Source organism: Rhagoletis zephyria, unplaced genomic scaffold, assembly GCF_001687245.7.
Source record: "Rhagoletis zephyria isolate East Lansing unplaced genomic scaffold, Rhagoletis_zephyria_1.1 Rzeph_scaffold_01691, whole genome shotgun sequence".
In the NCBI taxonomy this organism is placed as follows: Eukaryota; Metazoa; Arthropoda; class Insecta; order Diptera; family Tephritidae; genus Rhagoletis; species Rhagoletis zephyria.
The window spans coordinates 21,003-38,496 of NW_016158775.1; the positions used below are offsets into that span (position 1 = coordinate 21,003).

At 37.8% G+C, this 17,494-nt stretch overlaps 3 protein-coding genes across 3 annotated transcripts; all 3 read left to right on the forward strand.

The window, feature by feature from the left end:
- The first annotated feature begins 537 nt into the window (after positions 1 to 537).
- Positions 538 to 2,222, forward strand: LOC108364844 (aldose reductase-like). The gene is made up of 4 exons (XM_017618692.1): positions 538 to 777; positions 1,116 to 1,258; positions 1,326 to 2,018; positions 2,081 to 2,222. The coding sequence occupies exons 1-4, from the start codon at positions 538 to 540 to the stop codon at positions 2,115 to 2,117; spliced, it is 1,113 nt and encodes a 370-aa protein (XP_017474181.1). The 3' UTR covers positions 2,118 to 2,222.
- A 3,162-nt stretch (positions 2,223 to 5,384) lies between these two features.
- Positions 5,385 to 8,569, forward strand: LOC108364845 (alcohol dehydrogenase [NADP(+)]-like). The gene is made up of 4 exons (XM_017618693.1): positions 5,385 to 5,561; positions 5,624 to 5,766; positions 5,837 to 6,520; positions 8,487 to 8,569. Exons 1-4 carry the CDS (start codon positions 5,442 to 5,444, stop codon positions 8,530 to 8,532), a joined length of 993 nt encoding a protein of 330 aa, XP_017474182.1. The 5' UTR covers positions 5,385 to 5,441; the 3' UTR covers positions 8,533 to 8,569.
- A 267-nt stretch (positions 8,570 to 8,836) lies between these two features.
- On the forward strand, positions 8,837 to 11,012 carry LOC108364843 (aldose reductase-like). Its single transcript, XM_017618691.1, has 6 exons — positions 8,837 to 8,944; positions 9,026 to 9,491; positions 9,561 to 9,703; positions 9,902 to 10,382; positions 10,599 to 10,807; positions 10,869 to 11,012. The coding sequence occupies exons 1-6, from the start codon at positions 8,853 to 8,855 to the stop codon at positions 10,909 to 10,911; spliced, it is 1,434 nt and encodes a 477-aa protein (XP_017474180.1). The 5' UTR covers positions 8,837 to 8,852; the 3' UTR covers positions 10,912 to 11,012.
- The last annotated feature ends 6,482 nt before the right edge of the window (positions 11,013 to 17,494 follow it).

Sequence of the window (17,494 nt, forward strand, 5' to 3'; positions counted from 1 at the left end):
ATTCTTTAGTTTAAACATTTGGAATGTTTAAAGAGGGTTGCCACGTGGTTAAAAAGTTACATACGAGGCCATTTTGATATTTTCATGGGTTGGCGTTTTTACATGGCGGGTCCCAAGCCCAGCGCACAACCATTATATAGCGAACCAATTGCTGCAAGACAGACGCCCGCTTGCAGCCGCACCTACTGATGAACAGACGCTGCAGACTTCAGTGAACTCTTAAACCGGACCTCCTTCCCTTTCGCCGTGACCCAAGGCTTCACTCGGGTTGATTACCGCATCTCGCACAAGGGTTGCTCACGTTGCCCAGAGTGCGCGAACGGAGACGCAGGATTCGGGATTGAGTATAGCGTGCAACTGCAACTTTATACCCAGAAGAACGGCTATACCCCATTGCACTCCCCCTTAGTATGAATTAATTTTAAAACTGCAAGTTTATGTACAATCTTTAGCACTACTGAAGTAAAAGTGAGCTTTCCCAGATACTTATACAAAATTCGAACATCAAGCAAAAAAGCTGGCCAAGGTATTTGAATTATGTTCGTCATAAAAAAGCTTTACAAAACATATTTCGTCTTGACTTCTAGTCATTCATTAACTTTCTGCACTGACATAATAGTCAAGAAAAGAGCGCCATCCAATCGCCTCATAACAAACTCAAAGCATTTGCTATTTTTAAGCAGAAAAGCAGAAAAAGAATTTTCGAAAATGACAATTCCAACCACAAGGTTGAATAATGGCGTTGAAATGCCCATCGTTGGATTTGGCACTTGGCGTGTAAGAAATTTAAAAAATATTAAGAAACATGGCTACTATACTACGGATAGATAACTTAAATAACCAACAAAATTTTGTTGGTTTATATCCTCGAAATATCTCATTCATACATAATAAGTGAGAAAGTCGATGCAATATACTTTGTTGTGTATTTATGTATGTGTATGTTCATGTCTTTCACCGCCACTAAACTTTTGCATATGGCATTGAGACTGCATTGTAGCGAAAGCTTATGGCCAATCGCACGTGCAACAAAAAAGCTACAATCGATTTTCAATGTCACTGCAATGCTTTATTCTTTGTTTTTGTATTTTTATTTTTTATTTTATTTTTTGTAGATGCCAGCCGGTCAGGTAACGCACTTAGTAAAGCAGGCCATCGATGTGGGTTACCGGCATATAGACTGTGCGGACATTTATGGCAATCAGAGAGATGTGGGCTGCGCGATTGCAGAGAAAATCAAAGAGGGTATAGTGGAGAGGTAGAAATTCGACTTATGTATTTACCTGTCCTATTTTTGTTATACATATTGAAAATCCACCTTTTAGAAAAGATCTTTTCATCACAGGAAAGTTGTGGAATACTAAACACGATCCTAAACTGGTACGAAATGCCTGTGAAAATGCCTTGAATATGTTAGGAATCTCCTCTTTCGACAATTACCTCATCCATTGGCCAACTGGCTTCGCCGACAGCGAAGAGAATTACCCTAAAGATGAGAAAGGCAAAACCATATTTTCTGACGTTGATTATGTGGATACATGGCATGCCTTGGAGGATTTGGTAGATGTTGGCCTTTGTCGAACGATAGGCTTATCAAACTTTAATATTGAACAAATAAGACGCGTACTTGAAGCGGCGCGTATAAAACCCGCCAATTTGCAGGTGGAATGCCATCCATATTTGAATCAAAGCAAATTGATAGATTTCTGCCGTCAAACTAATATTGTGGTAACAGCTTATAGTCCTTTAGGATCGCCACATTCACCATATGAGAAGCCAGGGTCACATAAGCTTATGCAGCATCCGTTAATTATTCAATTGGCAGAGAAGTATCAAAGAGCTCCAGCGCTGGTGTTGCTACGGTATCAGGTACAGCGTGGCATTGCTGTGGTAACTATGTCCACAAGTCGTGAACACATGGCGGCTAATCTCAATGTATGTGATTTTGAGCTAAATAAAGCGGAAATTCAGGAGATTAACGGCCTTGATTTTAACGGACGCTATAACCTAATGCAGAAGTAAATATGTATCTAAAGCAGAATTAATAGAAAATGTAGTAATATATTTTTATTTTATACAGCGCAAAAGGGCATCCCCACCACCCGTTTGAAAATTAACACAATTAAGAAGGCTGTTGAATGGAATTTTTGGAAAATTTAAACAATATTTGTATGTATATGTGTGTGTATGTAAATACATTAGGGAGGTCCAAAAATGCATGTGAAATAGTAAAGTCGGAATTTTTATGCTCTCACCGCCTAGGATCTTTCTATACTGAAAAAAATATTTCCTCATCTTTTTAGTTTGAAATCAAAAAATATTTAGAGGTCGCTCAAAGCACTCAAAATGTTCCATGTATTTTATATGGGAAAAACAACTTTTCGTAGAAATGGTAAAGAATTCCTAAAAATCAATAATTTTCGATCGGAAAACTCTGTTTCTGTGCAGGAGATTCCCGATAATAATACCCAACTATGATACTCGAAAACTTTGATTTCTATAGATTTTTGCACCGGCTATGGTGCTATGCGTTTTTAAAAATTTGCCCATTTCCATGGTGGAAATTCGAAACAAAAATTCGAAATATCGTTTTTCGATCACACATTCGATCGAAACATTAGCAGGTCTTTTCACATAGAATTCATTAATTCATTATTTTTCCGAGCTTTAAAACGTTTTAGAGCGCGCTAAACAAGTCGCGGCGCTCCGCCACGTCGAGTCGGCTCCGCCCTACCAAAAAAAAAGTATGCTTTGTTAGCCCTCGACTAATTTCTGATAGGTTTACAGGTAGAGTAATAGCCTAGAAAACGTGAAACCAGAGTACTCAGAGTTATGTTACTCATACGGCATGTTCGTCTACATGCTTTATTACTCATACGACCTGTCGGCTTGCCTTAAATATTTTTTCCAATCTATCTTAAAAATAACAAACTCCTTTCGAGGGCTTTTATTCAATACACTCTATCTCCAATTTTCATAAAATTTTCTTTCTAATATTTGAGACCTTCTGTGATTTAACTTTAAACTCCGATATTATTTCTTGCATACTGTGGGCTTCCAAATCATTAAATTGGGCCAAAGTCAAAAGGATGCATCAAGCTTCCTATGAAAAATGCTCACGAGGAGCATTGGGGACATTTTGTCATCCACAAAATAGTCATACGTATGTATGTATGTACATATGTACATATCTACTTGTATACTCGACAATTTATAGGTGGCAGTGATTGCTAATATCTTATTTGGGCCCCTCACATTATATTATTCCCTATATCTATCCCTTATATTGTTACCTTAATTCACAAAGGACTTATATGACATTTACATTGGTCCAAAGTGCGTGATTTGAAATCAGTCATTTGAAGGTGTTTACACTGTTTGATTCGCATTTCCTTTGACTTCTCATCAATTGAAAAGGGAAAACCAAAACAATATGAATGTAAACAAACACTGCATTCCTTATATTTCTTAACACGTTTGGTTACAAAAGAGGTAATTATCCTTTGATTAAACAAAAAATTTGCAATGTTATGTATAAATTAATAATTTGTATACCCACATATCAAAGATTTTTTCATTTTGTTGTGTTTGTTTTGATTTGAAAAATGAAAAAAACTTACTTTTTTATATGGAAAATAATGCGCAACACCCTCCACAAAAAAAATATATAAAAATCGATGGTAAATGAGCTATAAAAGTCGAAATCTTTCTAGGAAATTTAATTAAAAAAATCGAAATTTTGATAAACATTTTTTTTTTATTTTAATTCGTTTTTTGTGAACTTTGTGCAAGCTATGAAATGTTTATTTATATTTTTAAATGAAAATTATTGACAATAAATAAAGTTAAGTTCCAACAGCATCATTTTGAATTTTGCTGCTACTATTTTGAGCGCAATTGTGTCTCTTACTTTGTTTTTATGGTTTTGTCAGTTATATGTCTACGTACATGTATATTTTTGTATAAATTAAAAAGTGTTGTCATGAAATATATTAACTATATCATAAGTTTATAACTAATCTGGACATTACTTCGTTGAAATGGATCATCTTTGTTAATGTATGGTTCGTAGTTGAGCTTTTAAAGCAAATCCTTTATTTCTCCCGTTAAATTTTTGTAAATCCCGTATTTTTGGGACAAACTATTCGTTTGTCCCGTATGATTGGAAAAACATATGGCAACACTAGCCTCAAGGTAGTGGTCTAAGTCGATAGGGCTGTTCAGGATGTTGTGGAAATGGTCTTGGATTTACATTTGGAATTGCATTTGCAAATTTTATACTTGCTGCCATGACAACCGTGTGTATTTTATTGTTGTGAATTTACAAAGCAACGAACATGCAAATACAACAGCATATGCAAAATATCCTGAATAGCCCTGATGTTTCGCCCTCGGATCGTACATACGTCAGAAATATTGAAAGAGTGCCTTCCGTCTATTATAACATGCTCGCTTTGCTTTATCGTCTTTCGATCTGGATGCAGCCTGATCAATTATTATATATCTGAATGTAGGGTTGCAGACTAGAATGTTTTAGGCCTCAGCCAAATTATTTAGCCTCAGTCCGTTATGGGACGTTTCGAGGTGGAGGTCGCATCGAAAGAATTTGATTTCGTGACGGGGACAGCGCTCGCAGGTGCACTAAATATAAGCGCTCATAGAAAATACTTTTGTACACTTTGTCCTTCTTTTCCATCGATTGTGGCGAGCCTCTCGTCCACCGGGATGAACGGCGTTATACTTGTCTTTCCCACCACAAATCTAACACAGAATTTTCGCTTCTTTACTTGGCAGCTGTAGTAATACGTCGCAAGGTCCTGCGCTTATCTTTCCATATCCCCTTCAGAGGATTTTCTGCTTGGCGCGGATTTCAGGATTAGCCTTTACGGGACGTCAGCCAGCGACAGATGCTCCTTTTCCATTAATGGTCCAACCAACCACCCCTCAAATCATAGCTTGACGGCAGTTAGCTCGAAAAAGAAACAACAACAAACTGGCGCGCTTATTTGAATTCGTCCAAAATCGACTAGACGGTTACGGCGCTCAAGAAGAAGACGAGGAAGTATATGTCCGAACATACTTATATATGTACATACGTACATATCTTTTAGCTTTAGGTTACTTCTTCGCTGGTTACATGTATCTGAAATATTTAGTACACTTTAATAAAAAAAATCTTAAATAGCACTATATTCGCTAATTTTTATCTTAAGAAAACATTTTATACATTCACTTGTGATGTTAAAATTTTACTATTATTTTATTCCGATGATATGACATTATAACATAGATATTAGTCAAAGAAAAATCATCAAAAATATTACTAAGAAAATTAACAATTTCCAAATTTGCGTTAACATAGAAAAACGCGCTTCGATCGGAGTTTGGCTTTAAAATCTTAAGTATTCACAGTTCTATCAAGCCTGGGCTAGGAAAAAATAATGTACGCGCCCTGTGTAAAAACCTGTCTCCGCGAAAATCGCCTTCGAAGTCCGCTTGCTAGAACTGTGCAATTTAACAACGGCGTTAAAATGCCAATCATTGGATTGAACACTAATGGGGTAAGAATTAAAGAAATATGCTACGACAGTCAACAGACTTTTTTCTTTTTTATTGCTGATAGTTGGAGGCCCATATTGCCACTCGTGTTACAAAAGATGCTATCGAAAGTGGTTATCGACACATAGATTGTTCGCCAACTTTTTGCAATCAAGAGGAAGTGGGAAAGGGCATTAAAGAGAAAATCGACGAAGGCTTCATAAAACGGTATGTGGAATTTTAAATCTATGTTTTCTGAACCGCCCCTCCCCCCTCTATTTAATCATCTTGCATTCAGAGAGCAACTGTACATATCTAGCAAACTTTGGAATACGCGACATCATCCGAAATTCGTACGCCCAGCACTGGAAGAAACACTGAAACAATTGAAACTCGATTTTCTGGATAATTATGTTATTCAAACTCCGATGGGTTTTAAAGATGGTTTCGTAGACTATCCGCGCAACACAAGAGGTGAAATAATGTATTCTGATGTCGACTATGTAGATACTTGGGCTGCAATGGAGGCCTTAGTTGATAAGGGTCTCGTACGATCGATTGGTTTGGCCAATTTCAATGCAGAGCAAATCGAACGCATACTTGAAGTGGCCCGCATACCACCAGCCAATTTACAAGTCGAATGTCACCCTTATTTGACACAAAATAAGCTAATGGACCTATGTTGTAAGCATAAAATAGTTTTCATGGCTTACGGGCCAACAGGGCCAAGAACGGGAGTCGATAATATCGTCCCACTCCTGAAACATCCACTAATTTTATGTTTGGCAAACAAATATGAGAAAACACCTACTGAAATTTTAATCCGCTATCAAGTACAGCGTGGCAATGCTGTATTGATAAGAACAACTTGTCTGAATCACATGGATAATAATTTGACGGTTGAAAGTTTCCAATTAAGTCGCGACGATCTGGAAAAACTTCATTTAATGAATTGCAACATTCGCAGAGAAACCTTGTCAAAGTAAGTTGTAATAATTATGTTATAATCGAGATCTTGGAAAAAACATTTTTGAAGTGAAACTTCTTTGCGTTCGGTTGGAAGTAAATGCAAACATCGATGTAACAAAAAAAACTACACACTAATTGGGATCTAATTCCAAACAAAAAATCGCCAGAAGAAGGTAGGGGATGGCGGTGGTGGTTGGTCACGATTAAGATCAAGATGTGTATTTAGATTGAGGTTGAGATTAATAGCCCAATTCTCTATCGGTTACAAAAAATTTTTTACTGATAAATTTAAACATTTTCATATATTTTCCAAATAACTGTTCATTACCATGCAGAAGAATACTCACATAATACTCGAAGGCATTTTTATTAATCTCTTCCGGTCGTTCGATTTAAAAAAAATGAGATTTTAAATTAAAGGCCTGTAGATGTGCAGTAAGATCTTATTTTTTTCAAAAAAGAGTTGCCACCTGTTAAAAAATTAAATTCAAATTATTACATAATACACTGTTAAAGTAAATTTTATCCTTTGACTAAGGCACATAAATACAGGTAGAAGCCAAAATGACGTTGCTCTCATGAGAACCAAACCTTTAAACTTCAACTTGATTTTATTTTATTTCCTATATTTCGTTACGCTTTGAATGTCATATCGTTGTTTTTTTTTAATGTTCGTTAATAACAAATTTTAATTTGCATTTGAATTTTTGTAGTGTTGCGCGGTTTATACTTAGTGTATGTGTTAAAAATGCAACACCTGAAGCGTTGTTTTTTATGTGGTGTTAAATATAAGGCAGATACCACTAATTTTTTAACGTGCCTCAATGTCCTTCGCGTAAGGAACGTTGCGAAAGCAGCTGTGGGCAGAGCTGCAGTGAAATGCCTTGCTGTGCGTTAAACATTTTAAAGAAGTAGATTCCACAAATACACCGGGAGGTACAGGAAAGGCACGTTTGAAGCCAAGTGCTGTTCCTATGACCCTTATGCCGAAAAGTCCCTCCAACAACACTGCAACTCATAAAACAAAAACAGAAAACAACATACACGTTTTATCAAATTTTAACTAAAGAAAATAAATAAATAAGAATAAACTTCAAATATACTTAAAAACGTCAACCAGTGAAATGTATTTTTTTATTTTTCCTTACACACGCTCATTTTTATTTTTACTCTCCCGAAAACTTTGACTTTTGTAGGTTTGACGTCAAATTGGCTTCTACCTGTTTTATTGTACCATGCCTTTGACGGCATTATTTGAAAATTAACCAAATATATTTTAACTCGTGAAGGGTGGAACACTATTTTGCGACGGCTGGTAAGATTCACTATTGAGGTCACATAGTTCGTGAGTAAAATGAACACTACTAGTTTTATATTAATACTTATTTTATTTTTAATAAATGGGCCTTATTTAAACAATGGGAAGTTTACGTATCTGTAAGTTAAGTTATAAATCAAAAATTTTTCTAGGTCGGGTAGGAAATCCAATAAGTATTTTTTGAAAGCTGACAACCTCTCAACATAAATGTATTTTTGTAATAACTCAGCATTGTTTTAAAGTCCATGAGTTGTACTTAATTTTTGGATAATTATTTTTTGCATTGTTGCCTTTAATACTTTGATACCTTGACAACTTGATGAAAAAATATTATGTCAGAGGTAATCGCATTTATAAGAATAATAGTAGAGCACATGGTGAAAAATAAATCGATAAAACTGGATTTCTAAAGAATTATTCTACCTGTTACTGTTGCCACAGATTTAAACGCAATGCATGAAGTTTTTTTTTTACCTATGGTATCATCTTCGCTGGAATGGCCCATGTGCAAGGGCACAATCGCAGTGCGCACCTTAACCAATACCCATCTATGGCCATTGCAAAAAAATATTTAGTAACTATAAAATGTTGATTCCTTCTAATTTGTCTAGAGCCCATCTTTGTTAAAAGCCGTTATTTTCATTTTTTTTTAATGATTTAGTGGCACTGGACATCCGCATCATCCGTTTGAAAATGATTGCCTCTAACCTGTTCGGTTGTAAAATGGTACAGATCTACATATCTTACCAAATAAGGAAAAGCCAGTATTTGAACCAGGCACCGGATATGATTTAAATTGTTGACTTTTTGAAAAAAAAGAAAGAAAGAAAACGAGAAACCATGATTCAATAATCAATCATGTCGAGAAACTAAACATAAATGAATCAAAAAGTCAATAAAAATTTTCAAATATCTTTCAATATAGTAAGTATGTACATTAAATTAATTTCTTCGAACAATAAACACATAGTGTTAATAGCCAAATCAAATTAACCGTTATTTCTAAACTACAATTAGTAAATGAAGAATGCAAAAATTGAACATAGGCAAATTTACGAGTAACAAATTTGTTCGTGCATATTCCGGTGAATATCGCATATTCAAATTTTTGGGATTTGGGTAAGTTGATTTCAGACAAAAAGGACTAAATGCCAAATTTGAGTTTTTAATACAAACATACACTTCGTTCACTTTGTTCAGCAACAAAATAACAGAAGGTAATGGCGCAAATAACGCAGCGAAAAATTGCGTTACAACGACAATGCAGGAGACTGTATCTGGCACATGTATTGAGCCAATGTCCAATACAAAGGATTCGTCACCTACTAAAGAGGACTCCAAAACATTGAAAAATTATAAATATAGCAAAACGGCCGCAGGCTCTAGCAAAGCGCCTCCAAAAGCCCAGAATGGCGTTGAAGATGCTGCTAAGGAGTTGTGCTCTGCACCAGCTAAAAAATCCGAGCATACTTTGAAGTCCAAAAAAGAATGCGGTGAAAAGAAAGCGACAAAGAGGCCTGAAAAGTCAAAATGTTTAAAGCCAGTCTCTCGACTGGAACCAGTTAAGGAACCGCCCGACGATTGCAATGTGAAAAAGGCTGAAATTCCTAAAATCAAATTGAATGATGGGTGTACGATGCCCTTGTTTGGTCTGGGCACTTTTGGTGTAAGTATCTACCTAGATTTGCGCATCACTTTTTCCAAAAATTTCGATTTTTCTCGTACACAATTTCAGTCGAATACAGACCAGGCCTATAAGGCAGTCAAGCACGCAATAAATGTGGGTTATCGCATGATCGATTGTGCTCATGTTTACCAGAACGAGCAAGCCGTTGGTAAAGCCATAAACGAAACTATAAAAAACTGCATTGTGAATCGGTAAATTCTAACCCTCAAATTCATAAAAGATAAAGAAGACTTTATATGTATGTAAATCGAAAATTTTTATGAAAATATCACATTATAAAGCTCTTTAAGCCTATTTTATTTTTTTGTGAAAAAAGCTATAACTAATTAATTTTCATTTAATTAAATCTTAAATCCATTGCCACTCTCTCCAACCTAAATCACTTTCAGCGATGAACTTTTTATAACCAGCAAATTGTGGAATACTTTTCATCGGCCCGAGCTGGTGCTGGAGGGTTGCTGTCGCTCTTTGAACGACTTAAATTTATCATACCTCGATCTTTACCTAATACATTGGCCCATGGGCTTTAAGGAGGGGAAAGAATTGATACCAAATGACGCGTGTGGGCGTGTATTATTCTCGCATGTGGATTACGTGGATACATGGAAAGCAATGGAGGATTTGGTACATCGTCGTTTGACGCGCTCCATAGGCATATCTAATTTCAATAAGAAACAAGTTGAGCGAATTTTGAACATCGCTAAGATTAAACCGGTTGTCAATCAGGTTGAATGCCATCCATATTTGAACCAGATGCGCCTTATGGCTTATTTGAAGAAGAAGAAAATTTTGTTGGTTGCTTATAGCCCTTTGGGTTCACCGGGGAGGTCGTGGGCAAAAGATGAGCCTTATCTGTTGGGCGATAATATGGTAAGTTTCAATGGCGTCTGCTATTAAGCTTACATAAGCCGTCATCGATTCGCCAACAGTCAGCAAGTGGCTAAACGAACGAACTCAATGCGGTACAACCAAACTCGCAGTCGTTAAGAGACCGGAACTCAAACATAGCAAGCAGCGAAGTGGCGAATCGATGATGGCTATATTCTAGGTATGCGTTCGCAAAAATTGTGATTTTTTCATCCATAGATTAAAAGTATAGCTTTTCATCATGGACGTACAGCAGCACAAATTTGTCTCCGTTATCAATTGCAGCGTGGTAATGCTGTAATACCAAAATCTGTAACTCCAAGTCGAATTGAGAGTAATTTCAATGTGGCGGATTTCGAATTGGATGATCATGAGATGGAAATTATTGATAAGTTGGATAAAAAATTACGTTTGGTCCCATTGTCGAAGTATAATTTGCGATTGTTTGTAATTTTGGATTTTATTCTAATATCGAGTGATTTATTACAGTTTATCCAGTCATCCACATTATCCATTCCACGATGAATATTAAGATGTGGATTTCGCCTTCAAGTTCAAAATTTAGTAGCAGAAGACAAGTAATGTTTCTTAAAGTAAAATTATTTCCGGTATAAGGATTTGACATTTTTTCTGTTGAAGGCATTTTAATTTTCGGTAAAAAATCTGTATCAATATGGAACTCGTTGAAAGCAAAGTCGACCCCTTGCTTATAGCACAACATTCACCAAGGGGCTAACCAACAAATTTTTTATTTTAAAGGAGAAACAAAAAACATTATAAAAAGACAATCAAAAAACAGACCGGGGGTTTTAAAAAGCGGAATATAATCTGTGAAAAATACAGATTCGAAAAAAGTGTTGGTTAGGGCCTTTGTGAATTAAGGTAACGATATGCAGCATTCCCTTCCAAGGCTTCAATCACGGGTTTGCTTTAATATATCCTGCAGAGAGGGATAATATTACGTAATAGCTGAGTGAGTTTGAGAGAATGGAGGGTTCTTTCAAAATATCGACTTAAGCTATGCATTGTAACTACATTTCCGTACCATCGCCGAAGGAGCAATCGGATTCCAGCGAGTTCGAAAGAACAACTGGCAGGATAAGGAATGTCACGAAGTTGCAGAGAGAAAAGATGCCGCGTACAGAATCACGCTGCGATCGGGCGCAATGCGATATTTGTGGGATCGATATAGGTAGCTAAAGTGGGAAGCTATGTGTGGTTGTTGTAATAAGAAGAGAAAGAAAAAAGCCAAAATACGTGAGAACGAAGATCTTGAAATGTAGGGAATAGGAAAGAAGCCCGAAAATCTTATCAGAAAGTTAAACGACTTAGGGCCGGTTTCTCTATCTCCGGTTAACACTAATCCCCCGGTAAACATCGTTACCGACCTTATCGACTCCCTGTTATATGCATGGAGTTAGAACGTCGATAACAATGTTTAACCGGGGAGTTAGTGTTAACCAGACATTGAGTAACCGGCCCTTAAAGCCGGTCCACATCCACATAGAACTTTCGCGTTGACTTCGGCGTTGGCGTTGGTTTGACACAACTCACGTTAAAAGTATGCCGAAGACGTCGATAACGATGTTTAACCGCAGATTAGTGTTAACCGGACATTGAGTAACCGGCCCTTAATGTCTGGTTAACAATAATCTCCGGTTAAACATAGTTATCGACGTTACCGACTCCCTGTTATATGCATGGAGTCGAAGTCGTCGATAACGATGTTTAACCGCCGATTAGTGTTAACCAGACATTGAGTAACCGGCCCTTAAAGCCGGTCCACATCCACATAGAACTTTCGCGTTGACTTCGGCGTTGGCGTTAAAAGTATGCTTGCTACAATGAACGCTTGGCAGCGAATGCTTTGGCCACTAAATTAACATACTAACGGCAGATAAATTAATATTTCATATCAATCACTGCATGAAAAACGATATTTCTTGCCCACATTTTATTAAAAAGGAAAAATATTTCACATAATTTTATTTATTTTCAACAGTTTGCGAGCAACGCACGCGAAAAGTTGAGAGCTGCTTTGTGTTGGCGTTAGGGTCGCCGAATTTTTACGATTTGGACGGCTGTACTTGAATTCATATACTCATAGTCAGTTCTTGAAGAGACGCCAACGCAACGCCAAAGTTATATGTGGAAGGGCCTTTTCGGAAGATTTTAAAACCAGAGGAAATTTCTGTAAGAATAAGTATCGCGAGCTTGCGAACGATGTCCATAGCGTGCTTAATTGTGGAGAGGGCATTCCTACACCCTACTGAATGGTAGCAACGCTGAATGTTAGGGAAGAAATGACCCCAGCACTCAGTTGAAGGCGACGAAGTCCATGCACAGTGCCTCGACAGTCGCTTCCTACAGCACAAAAAAGGAATTGCTAAATCCTGCGAAATCTGAATTTGGTATACCAGCGAAACTAACACGGCAATACCAGCAGTGTAGTGGTTAGCAGTGCGTGCTACCAAACCGCAGGGCCTGAGTTCAAGCCCGGCTCAACCCGATATCAAAAATAACAAAACAAAAAAAGTTGTTTTCTAATAGCGGTCGCCCCTCGGCAGGCCATGGCAAACCTCCAAGTGTATTTCTGCCATGAAAAACAGCTTCTCAAAAAAATACAATCGTCGCCGTTCGGAGGCGGCGTAAAAATGTAGGTCCCTTCCCTTTGACAACGTAAAGGCGCACGCCACAAAGCGGAGGAGAAGCTCGGCCAAACACTAACATATGTGTAATCGCCAATGTATTATATTATTATTCGAGCCGTTTTATACCAAACGAGGTTTTATAAAGAGTGACTCCCTGTCGTGCGATTTATTTAATCTGATATTGGAGAAGATAACAAGAGCCGTAGAAATGAACCGATTAGGAATAATTTACTACAAGAGAGAACAACTGCTGGCGTAACAAAAAACGTGAAGTATGTTCTGTACATTCCAAGTTAGATAAGGAAGCAAAACGAATGGGTCTGGTGGTAAACAAGGGCAAGACAAACAGAGCGTTCCAGAATGTCTACGATTTGCAGGTTTTGCAGGATTTAGACCAAAGTCGTTCCCGTACGCCACGTTCACATAAGGTTTATTAAAGGCGAAAATAGCTATTTCTGTAAAACCTGCAAATCCTGGAGTACGGGAACAGGCTAAAAGTATCTCCTCAAACAACTAGTCAGCGAATTGGCGCCTCAGCACGCGCGGTACTGTTAACGGTTTCGAAAAAATAGAGAACCAGCATTAACACCGAAAATAATGTCAGCCTCGCAATCCAATGCAGAATCACTCTTGCCAACAAGTGCTACTTTGTACTGAGTAGGCAATTTAGATAGCTATGTATCAGTTCCGCCGGAAAAACTCCGCATTAATAAAGAAGCTGGAAGGTGTACCTAACTTCCGAGTAAGCCTTTATCTGTCGAGCTTTGATCCTGGGTAGGGTTTACTCGGCTGTCGGTCAAAACTTAACAGTGGCCGATTTGTTGTCTTCGTTGCTCCTGTTATCAGCAGAGAATCCAGCTGTTAAACTTTGTTCGTATTCCTAGCGTTTACCTTCTTCTTAAGAGCATCCCTCCAGACTTCTTCTCAGTAGTAGAGAATATGTTTTACCATCGCAATGTAAATCCATCTAAAAGCTTGGGCTCCAGACCTTAATTCTCGCTATATAGTCCTCGTACAGGAGTGTACATTTGTTGTAGCTTTGCAGACCCTTTCATCGATGTTAGGATCCAGATTTCTTTTATTTTTCTTTTAAACGCTGCCTGTTCCGTCAGTTCGTAGAGATGCCTCCTGACGTGCCTGGGCGAGGGCTCTTCTGCAAGGAGTTGCCTGTTCGGATGGCCACATCTGTGGCTCCCAATCAGGAATTGCCTGCAGAGCATTATGTTATGCTCCTTAACTGGGAGCATGTGCCCTCCTCGTGCAGGTAGCGTTGTGGCGACATCAAGAGGCGTCCTGTCGCTGTCCTAAGTGCCGTGTTCTGGCAAGACTGCAGCTTCATCCACTGCGTCCTACTAGTCCCCGGTGACCACACTGGCGCAGCGTAGTTCAGAACCGGCCGGTCAATTGCCTTGTACGTTGCCAGCAACGTTTCTTTGTCTTTGCCCCAGGTGCTGCCGGCTAGCGACTTGAGGACCCTGTTGCGGCTTTGTACTTTGTTGACAATTGCGGTTGTATGCACCCAAGAGGAGAGCAGACTATCGAATGTTACTCCGAGTATCTTCGGGTTGTTCACCGTCGGAATTGGTGTATCATCGACGTGAATTCCCGGTTGGAGTCTGACCTCCTTCGTCCAGGTGGTAAAGTGTGGCTGAGGATTTTGTAGGGGAGAATGAATATGACCATTGCCTAAGAATATGATCATTGCTCTGTTGTTGTTGTTGAAGCGGCTACAACAACCCCGCCCATATCGGTTGATATCTCAGTCGTTGTCGTCGAGTTCCACTAACGGTAGCCCTAAGAAGCGTGCAGCCTCTACGGGATCGATCCACAGCTACAACGCCATTAGGGTTGTCGGGTTTTCCGGGCATGAGAAGAGATGTTTCGAGTCGTGAGGGGTCTCTCCGCATGCCGGACACTCATTTGGCATATCAGCATTTAGTCTACTCAGGTACTACTCAAACAAAATTTTAAATCAAACTGATTTGTTCAGTTCAGGGGCGTCTTTTGGTAAATCTTCTGGAGGCTGTTTAAATATATCCTATCTTATTATATATTTCTTAGCTTTTCTACATTCTGAGAAGTTGAGAGAATGAAGTCTAATTCTTCTTTCTTAGCACATGATAATCATATGGTTAGGGGGTTTTTCTTACAGTAGCTACACACGACGAGCATATCCGCGCACATGTGCGCCAACATGCTGGCTGTCGTTTGCTACAAACGGCGAGCGGCTCATAAGTGATTTTGTACTCAAAGCGTAAACATGGAAAGGAAAGACGCGGATGATGCAATTGAAATACTTATGACTTAGGGTTTTTTATGTATGTGTTACTTAAATTTATTTATATTTTACTACCCTGCAAAAAATGGGACTATTCCGGGATGACTCCGGGAGCAATCGCAAAGGAACATGCGACTAATACCATTTCTGATCTCTTTATATGGAATGAACTGTTCGCTTTTGTTCGAGCATGTCCTATGAAGAGACTAATTGTTCACCTTTATACCCGAAAGGGTATAAAAAGCGACTAGTCACTTTTAAAAAATAAAAATTTGCGCCAGCTAAGATTCGAACCGGGTTGCTTAGTTTTGTTAGGCGAATGCTCTCTCTGTGTGCCAACGCCGCACATGAAATTTCATTGACTAAGTGCGTACATATCATTAAATCGTTAATAGTACCCGTTAGAATGAGTTGGGGACTAATTAATCTCCAATTATACCCATAAGGGATGAGTCGAGACTAATTGACCTCCATTAGTACCCGTATGAGACTAGTTGCGACTAATTAATGCCCAATTGTACCCGATTGAGAGTAATCTCGGAATACTCTCTTTAGAGATTAGTCGCACAATTTTTTGCAGGGTAATATGTATGTACATACATATACATATAGTAATTTAGCCTCATTTATCAAAAATTCAATTAACGCACATGGCTTGGATGCATTTATCCGCGATGTGCACACTGCAAGCATCAACACAAAGTGAGGTTGTTGTTTTTGTTTCCAATGCGATGCTCGCAAACCACGCTACAAACGACGAGCATGCTCGCTGAAAATCAACATAGTGTGTAGCTACTGTTAAACAAATTAGGTGCGTTCGACAAGTCAAGAATTTGTAATAGTTTTGCCAAATTTTTACTGGATGGCGTTCGATAACGACAAAAAATTATCCAACACACAAAAATTGAGAGAGCAAGCGTTCATTTTGATGCAAGAGAAGCGTTCATTTTGTACTGGCAAAATTTTAGTCAGCAAAACTTATCCAACACGAAAACATATGATCACAAGGCATATGGTTGCAATTTTTGTAAACAAACAAAATTGCTTTTTCCGAGTTTTGGTATTTATATGCTTTTTGGCTGCCTGCTATGTGACTTTATGATAGCGCCAACTAGTTTTTACTTCTAGAAATGTTCCTGGCGAACATTGAACGTTCGCTTTCCTTTTTTCTTCTATGGAGGTAACATGAATATCAGTTTGTCTACAAATACAACATAAACAAAGTCAGCTGGTTTGTCTTCTTCTTCCGGTTTTTGCAAGTAATGGCTAATTTCCTGTTCGTTTACTTTTTTGCTTTTTCTTCTCTTTGGGAGAGAATTTTCGCTTACTCTATTCATTTTGATTGTTGGCTGGTGCTGGCTAATTTTGTTATCGAACGCAACTATTATAACAAAAATTTGCTCCAGCTTTTGCTGAAAGGTAAATAAAAGCTCTGTGTACAATTTAAGCACATAATCTAAAAAATGACATATTCTGAGTTGTGACTCTTTTGAAGGAGGTGTGCGATATGTATGTATTTATGGTAGATGGCAGAGCTGCTTAACTGGAAATAATTTAAATTTTAAAATCATGAAATATCTACAAGTTGATTTCATTATTTTCCTATTAGTGGTATTCATCTAAACCGATAACTTTATCAAGCAGATAATTTTATAAGTTTACGCACTCTGTTACATGAACGACCCACACTCTCTTTTCGTTTACACATGCAACAATAGTCTTGTTTTCTTTGCTTATAGAGCTCAGTATCACTAACTTTATACTACTAGCACGAGGATAAAGAAATTATAGAAACTAACTCACTAAATGGGAAAAAATTATATTTACGAGATAATATGTATTTAAATAAATATATATATATAACATAAAGGCTATTAATTTGAAGAAAGTTAAAAGAAACAATGGCAGAATGTCTGTTTGTGTATGAATTCATTAGTCACAGCTACCAAACTTTGCGGCCAAATTATCAGTGAAACAAAACAAACAGAACGTATAATAATTGAACCAGATCTCTGTCAGGATCACAACGTTGTTGTTGAATTTTCGTGCAAAATTTTTATGCGGATCTCGATTATTACCTAAGAAAACATGGCTAGAGTTGCGACAGAGTTGTATTGACTTCAGTTTATCAAGTTTATTCAGTGAAATCGCTGGATAAATTTATCAGAAATGTGTAAACGAGTTTC

Bases quoted from the DNA above. Each gene is read 5' to 3' on its own strand.
- LOC108364843 (XM_017618691.1), top strand. From the start codon at position 8,853: ATGCAAAAATTGAACATAGGCAAATTTACGAGTAACAAATTTGTTCGT. The intron at 10,383-10,598 runs GTAAGTTTCAAT...TTTCATCCATAG, and splicing joins ATCTGTTGGGCGATAATATG to ATTAAAAGTATAGCTTTTCA. The intron at 10,808-10,868 runs GTATAATTTGCG...GATTTATTACAG, and splicing joins CGTTTGGTCCCATTGTCGAA to TTTATCCAGTCATCCACATT.
- LOC108364844 (XM_017618692.1), top strand. From the start codon at position 538: ATGTTCGTCATAAAAAAGCTTTACAAAACATATTTCGTCTTGACTTCT. The intron at 1,259-1,325 runs GTAGAAATTCGA...TCCACCTTTTAG, and splicing joins AAAGAGGGTATAGTGGAGAG to AAAAGATCTTTTCATCACAG. The intron at 2,019-2,080 runs GTAAATATGTAT...TATTTTATACAG, and splicing joins CGCTATAACCTAATGCAGAA to CGCAAAAGGGCATCCCCACC.
- LOC108364845 (XM_017618693.1), top strand. From the start codon at position 5,442: ATGTACGCGCCCTGTGTAAAAACCTGTCTCCGCGAAAATCGCCTTCGA. The intron at 5,767-5,836 runs GTATGTGGAATT...TCTTGCATTCAG, and splicing joins GACGAAGGCTTCATAAAACG to AGAGCAACTGTACATATCTA. The intron at 6,521-8,486 runs GTAAGTTGTAAT...TTAATGATTTAG, and splicing joins CGCAGAGAAACCTTGTCAAA to TGGCACTGGACATCCGCATC.